Source organism: Sinocyclocheilus rhinocerous, unplaced genomic scaffold (assembly GCF_001515625.1).
Source record: "Sinocyclocheilus rhinocerous isolate Xijiao unplaced genomic scaffold, SAMN03320098_v1.1 scaffold1952, whole genome shotgun sequence".
NCBI lineage: Eukaryota > Metazoa > Chordata > Actinopteri > Cypriniformes > Cyprinidae > Sinocyclocheilus > Sinocyclocheilus rhinocerous.
In genome coordinates, this window is record NW_015650723.1 from 52,053 (window position 1) to 59,600 (window position 7,548).

The 7,548-nt window shown below is 36.3% G+C and overlaps 1 protein-coding gene and 1 pseudogene across 1 annotated transcript in view; both read left to right on the forward strand.

Moving 5' to 3' along the window:
* LOC107712547 (splicing factor U2AF 35 kDa subunit-like) overlaps positions 1 to 4,437 on the forward strand; it is a 7,655-nt pseudogene extending 3,218 nt beyond the window's left edge.
* Positions 4,438 to 5,039: 602 nt separating this feature from the next.
* The window catches only part of LOC107712539 (cystathionine beta-synthase-like), an 18,902-nt gene continuing 16,393 nt past the window's right edge, over positions 5,040 to 7,548 (forward strand). Inside the window, exon 1 of the mRNA XM_016517848.1 lies at positions 5,040 to 5,210. Within this exon, the coding sequence (XP_016373334.1) occupies positions 5,126 to 5,210 (85 nt within the window). The 5' untranslated portion in view covers positions 5,040 to 5,125. The remainder of the gene's footprint in view (positions 5,211 to 7,548) is intronic.

Consider the following 7,548-nt stretch of genomic DNA (forward strand, 5'->3'; position numbering starts at 1 on the left):
AGCCTTTTTCTGCAAGCGTCTGAGAAAGCGAGCGCGTCTGATTTCACTCCCTTGGTGACGTGGCAAAGGGATCTCAATATAATATTACCGCCCCTTAATCTGTAAGTTTACACCCACGGCTCCGTTATTGTGTTTTATTGTGGCTCCGTATGTATTGCTGTGTACAAGCTCTAATGCCATGGCGAAAGTTTGAGCAAAACATGCTAACTGTTCTGCCTTTGGCTGCACAGAACACTATTTAGAGTCCCAGCCTCAGAGGAGACAAGAGAGCAGTGGAATTATTGATAATGATCTGTGGAGTATTTTGAGCTGAAACTTCACAGACACATTCTGGGGACACCAGAGACTTATATTACATATTGTAAAAAGGGGCATAACATGTCTCCTTTAAAATGAATTCAATTCTTTATGGTTTAGAAGTAGGATCAAATGCGATCGTACCTGTGTTTTATAAATGAGGCCCCAAGAACCAACTGCATCAGAATGTTTTGTAGTTAGGTAAAATTTCCTGAACAAGTTTGGCTAGCTACTTCATCGATGCTTGCAGTAAGGAGCAGTTTCTAATTTCTTGCAATAAATAATCTTAAAAATTACTAATAGGAGAAGCATTCAGCATTGATCTGTGTAGGCCATGTGTGCTCTACTTGCTATATATTCTTCTACTGAGATTCAAGGAAATTGGAGAGCTTGCAAAAGAAAGTAAAGAAATGCTGAATGCTGACTTCATCTCCAGCCACTTAACCCGTTACTTCACCATACAGTTTGTGAAAGCTCCCAGATTGCATGAAAACCGGCACCATATTGATGGAAAAGGGGTATAAGAGGTGATGGGTTTGTGTGGATTCTTGCCTAGATAAGATAATTTTATTGTTTAATTTTAAGGTAAGTATGAGTGCAGACTCCAGACACCTTTATTTCCATCCAGTAAAGGACTCAGTACTTTGACGAAAGCAGACATCTTGCTTTTTAACATTTTTTAAAAATATTTAATGATTTGCATAAGCATAATTAGAGCCCTTGTTTCAAGAATATATGTTACCTAAGCTGTACATATTTACATTATTGTTTACAGAAGATACTTCTCTGCTTCATCAAAGCCCTAAGCCCTTTACGTACTAGTTCTCTTGTCATCTTGGATGGATCTCTGACCTCTCCTGCTGACCCCACTCTCCCCAATTCACTTGTTTTCATGAATTTCCTAATTTGTAACGTTGATATCTCATGTGGTCTGTAGACCTGGATGCTAAACAGTCTTAGAGTTTCTTTTACAAAGATGCACATTTTGTATTTCAGACCATTGTCCTCATGAACATATACCGTAACACTCAAAACTCTGCCCAGTCTGCTGATGGTTTACTCTGTAAGTTGCCCCCCACTTGCTTGCAGGAGTCTGTGGCATTAAACGTTTCTTTACGACTGGCACATATCAAGAGCATCCATAACAATGTTAACGGATTAGATCCCATAGTTTTTTTTTTTTAAATACATCTTTTCACAATCACTGCAGTGATTGAACCATGGCCTTATGTTTATAGGTATAATGAAGGTCTATTTAATTCAGTATTTAGATTTTGCAGACACTTTATCCCCAAGTATGCATCACTCCTAAAAATACTTGTTAGGTAATTTTATGGGTAATGTATAACAATGAGACCTATAATGACTTGTAATGTTGTTTGCTCAGGGCAACAGATTTGTCTTTGACCCATATCATGATTAGTTACAATTTAATCAATTCAAAGGCTTACTGCGTGTCTGCCAGATTGGCCTGAAATAATTTCCTTTCTCAGTTTAAACATATATGTTGATCATCAGACTTCATATTTAAATATATCTTGTTGGTTTGTGTTTTAACACTATCCAGTAGTTTTATGATGGGCCAGTTAATCAAAAACTATTTCTTATTTGCATGCTATGGGGGCTATATATCAAAATATTGTACTCTAATACACCTTTCTGTGTTCTAATTATATTTTTAAAATTGTTGCTAGGTGCTGTTAGTGATGTGGAATGCAGGAACATTATGCCAAGTTTTTTTAGGTGAGTTCTCATCAAGGATGAGTTTTGTTTTGTTTGTTTTTTTTCCTGCTTCATGAGACCTGTGGACCTGATTCAGAAATGACTTGGCATCCCTAGGGTCAGAGTTTCTGTGTCTTTCTGTACTCTTTACCATGCTAAATGGCTCAAATGTGCACATCTAACCTCTACTTAAAGTGACGTTCCTAGAAGAACAAAGCAAATATTTATATATAGATGAAACCATTAAAAGCCATGCTGGTTGGGTGAGGGAGAAATCCTGGCAACCCAAGGTTTTTAGTTGTGGAGGCCTGAATGGTGCATAGACATTTTACAGTAGCTCTTATTTCATTTTTTCACATTTTTTTTGTTTACAGTTCACAGTTTTCACACAAAACATTTCTTTAGTGATCTCACCTTTCTTATTTTGTGATTATATTACATCGCATAATGCTTAATGAGATTCAGTTAAATGAATGCGATGGTTCACCCAAAAATAAGGGGAAAAAAGAGTGAAATGTAATGTAAGAGTAAAACATAAAAAAATAATTCTTTCATCATTTACTCACATGTTGTTCCAAACCTGTATTACTTTCTTTTTATTTCTTTCCTTTAACACCGAAGATACTTTGAATGTAATGGTCCAAACAACGTTGGACCACATTGGCTTTCACTGTATGGACAAAAAAAGTCATACAGGTTTGAAGCAACATGAGGGTCAGTAAATGATGCCACAATATATATATATATATATTTATTTTTGGCACTATTCTTTGGAAGTAGTTACTTCTACATTTTGCAATGCTGATTTATTATGTTTTCAACAGGAAGTCTTCACAGAAATGGAGAAGTATGGAGAGGTCGAGGAGATGAATGTGTGCGATAACCTTGGTGATCATTTGGTCGGAAATGTTTATGTGAAGGTACTGTAAAATTTGAGTTTTTTTTGTGTGTGTGCTTTTGCTTGATTGAACAGACAGGTTTATGAAATTAACCGTATTTCAAACAATGTAGCTATAACAGCCTGCATTAGAGAATTATGCTTGGAAATGTGTAACTGTTTACTTTGTTTTATTGTCTGAACAGTTTCGGAGGGAAGAGGATGCTGAGAAGGCTGTATTGGACTTAAATAATCGCTGGTTTAATGGCCAACCAATACATTCAGAGCTCTCACCAGTTACAGACTTCAGAGAAGCCTGCTGTAGGCAGTATGAAATGGGGTCAGTGTCTCACACTTCATTCATTGTTATTTCAGTGAGAAACAATGACATTTTAAATATATAATATGTCACTTTTTAAGTAAATGACTGATTGGAAACTGTTCAAGACATTGTTTGTGTCTAAAGGTTTCATATACAAAACATTGTATTGTTGCCACACTATTTGTTTTTTAAACGAGAGTGGGGTTATATTAATATAGTTTATATTATAGTAATATACAGTATCTCACAGAAGTGAGTACACCCCTCACATTTTTGTAAATATTTTATTATATCTTTTCATGTGACAACACTGAAGAAATGACACTTTGCTACAATGTAAAGTAGTGAGTGTACAGCTTGTATAACAGTGTAAATTTGCTGTCCCCTCAAAATAACTCAACACACAGCCATTAATGTCTAAACCGCTGGCCACAAAAGTGAGTACACCCCTAAGTGAAAATGTCCAAATTGGGCCCAAAGTGTCAATATTTTGTGTGGCCACCATTATTTTCCAGCACTGCCTTAACCCTCTTGGGCATGGATACTTGGGCTTCACAGGTTGCCACTGGTGTCCTCTTCCACTCCTCCATGATGACATCACAGAGCTGGTGGATGTTAGACACCTTGCGCTCCTCCACCTTCCGTTTGAGGATGCCCATGCTTGGCCAATCCACCACCTTTACCCTCAGCTTCTTTAGCAAGGGTGTACTCACTTCTGTGAGATACTGTATATATTAATGTATATCTAAACTGAACTGACTATCTTCAGAAAAGCAGTGACTCCACTTTTTTTTCATCTTACCATCTCTCTCACCACAGGGAGTGCACTAGAGGCGGTTTCTGTAATTTCATGCACTTGAAACCCATTTCTCAAGAGCTGAGGAGAGAGCTTTATGGACGTCGTAGAAAAAGGTACCGAAAACCTTCTTCATCAAAGGCCAGTCTTTCGTTAAAGTTGGCATTTTTGTTGTTGTAACGGAAATGATCTTTCCATTAGACATCGTTCTCGGTCAAGATCTCGTGAAAGACGCTCTCGTGACCGCAACCGTGGAGGTCGTGAACGTGAGAGGAGAAGATCAAGAGATTGTGAACGTTCTGGAAGATTTTGAGCCGTGACACAGTTTTGCTGCCTATGTTTTGTTGCTTAGTGTCATCAACCAATGACCAGCATTTGTGTGAGACATCAGATGCCGTCGTTACTTGCTTGAAACCCTTTAGTTTGTCACTGTGTTTATTTACTTTTTTTAAGTGTACATTTGAAAGATTTTTGTTTCTCAATAAAAGTGCATTTTTATAAATTGTCTGTGCCACAGGTTTATGTGTGGGGTTATTAAAATCTTAGTCATGATGAATCAGTCCTGCAGGCTTTCAGCGAGTGTTGTAGGGGTGTGTCACACTGCATTTCTATTCATTGGTTATGTATTGCTCATAAAACACAGTGGTATCAGTTTGGAAGCAGATAAAGATTTATATCACTACAAAAAGATCAGGAATTATGTGTGCCTTCGTAGTATGAGTAAGGATATTATTATAAGAGGCAATCTTGCAGTGGTACAGTTAAAGATACAAACTAAAAAATACAACTGTACTGGAAAACAGTTTTTATCATTGTTTTATCTAAAAAAAATCATAAAATCTGATTATTTCCAGTGCATACACCTTATTTATCCATTGTGACAATGGCTAGGAAACATGACATTTGAATGAAAAAAAAAATATTTTTGTAAGAGAAATTAGCCATAAAAGATATCTTACATTTCAGCTATTTTCAGTTGTATGCCAAATGTTTCACATGTTTTTACAAAAAAAAAAAAATTGCCAACTTCTGATAGGAAGGCGAACGACAGACGCCCTCATTCCAGCCAATCAGGTTGTGCGCCAACACATGGCCATTTCCCAAATAAGTGATGAACCCCGTTCATATAAATGACGTGACGCAGGTACTTCTGTATGCACAGCTGTTAAAGTGGTCTATCGGCGCTTATCAGCAAGGTAAATGTGTTTTATAATCGTTGAACCCGAAATGTCTGTAATGGACGTTGCAGTATGCGATCAGCAATATATCTGAGACAAACAAATATATTTGTATTTATTAATATAAAAATATTTTGCTGCTTTCCACATGTTGAAATGTTTATTTGCAAAATTACTACTACTTTTTTTTTTAGTTTGTAATCATTCAAATCCTTTCATGCACCTAGCAGAACAGAGAAAGAGATTTAATCATAACTGTGGGGGAAAAAAGTAAAACTAAACGTCATTTCTATCAAAACCGATGGAATTAACTGCATTAATTTAAATCGAATTTTAAAAAAGAGAGACAGTTTGATGACTGACTGACATAATCACATTAACAAAAGTCTAAAAGAGCACGAGGTTTGTGATTTGCAGGTACATGGATGGTTGCCTCGTGCTCGTACAGATTATATAATATTTATGATATTTAATGAATGGTTCCTAACCCTAACCCTAAATCCTATAAGTGTTTTGCGGAAAAACGATATGCAGGAAACTCTGCCTTGATAGGTTGTGAATTAAAGTTTTTAGTTAAAAGAGTTTCTTAGAGCACATGGATCCACTTTAAACTTCCCCATACTTCTTGCGTCCTAGGCTGGGTTGCCAGGTGTGTGTATCAAAGTCACTTCAATATATAATATTTGAATTTTGCAGTCACGTAAATGTTGTATTCATAACCGCACCAGAGTCATATTTCCATTAAAACATAGTATAAAGTTTACTTGTTTAGACTGGCAGAAGACTAAAGACATTTAAATGTGTGTCCTGTCAAAAGTGGGGGTAATGCGGATCTGGCAACCCTGGTCCTAAAGAGTCACCACTTGTACAGTAGAATCTGTCTGTCCGTCTGGTATCATTTGCTTTTAGGTAATATTTTGATATTTAATGCAATGAAAATGCCAGAAGTGTGGCTTAAGTGCCTAAAACTGATCAAATACACAGGAACTGAAAATCACTGCCATTTTCTTTTTATTTCTAGATACACAAAGACCATCTGAACTTGCATTGTATTGTGGTCATTTCACATTAAAGCAGTCAAGCATGCTTATGTTGTTGAGGCTCATAGTAGTTGTTGTTCATTTGTGAAGATTATCTTGATGAATGAAATGTGTAAGAATAATAAACCTTTGTTAGTCACAGAGCTTATTTTCTACAATAAACCAAAAGCCAATGAAAAATGTAACTTTTGGGTTGCCCTAAAAGTATATCTTCACTGCAGCAATCAATTGCTTTCTTGTTAATTCTGTGGATTTTACACTTTATCATTATGGGCTTTGATCTTTTAGTCATAGTTGCTTTTGGAACGAGTATAAAGACAGCAGTCTGGAAGTATTCCAGCTTCATAGTCTGTGGACATCTGATTAAATGGGTGATGCTATATCCTATAATGTGAGCCCTGAATTGAGTTATATTTCATGTCTTCTTGCACTTGAATGGACAAAATTGTGTCAAAATACCGGTCTATACAAGTATACACGAAAACAGTCGATTATGTTTCAAGTAAAGATACAACCGTTGAGAAAAAAAATTAGATGTGTAGCTCTATAATAATTTTGGATTCATGCATTAAGTCTTAAAGTGACCACGGTGTAATTTACCAACTGCTGCCTGCCATAAATATTAATAAAAAATTATTTTTTTTTAAAAACACAATGCAGTGTTTTAAATTTAATTAATTATTCAATTTCTGTATCGGATTCTGAATGCCTACAAACCTGATTTATTCATGCGATTTCTTGTAATTTGCTTTTTTGTTCCGGACTCAAAAGGAAAACATTTAACTTGTATATACAGTCATGGCCAAAAGTTTTGGCAGTGACATAAATTGTGTTTTGCAAAGTTTGCTGCTTCAGTATTTGTAGATTATTTTTCCACGTGTCTCTACGGTATACTGAAAAACAATGATAAGCATATCATACGTTTTAAAAGGCTTTTATTGTCAAAAAAATATATATATATATAAAAAAATAACGAGTCGATATTTACAGTGTTGACCCTTGTTCTTCATAACCTCTGCAGTTCGCTCTGGCATGCTGGATATTAGCTTCTGGGCCAAATCCTGACTGATGGCGATCCATTCTTGCCTTTTTAGTTCTCGGAGTTGATCACAATTTGTGGGCTTCTGCTTGTCCACTCGCCTTCCGAGAACTGACCACAGGTTCTCTATGGGATTGAAATCCGGGGAGTTGCCTGGCCACGGATCCAAAATTTCAATGTAATGATCTTCGAGCCACTTCTTTATCACTCTTGCTTTGTGACATGGTGCTCCATCATGCTGGAAAATGCACGGATCATCACCAAATTGCTCATGGAT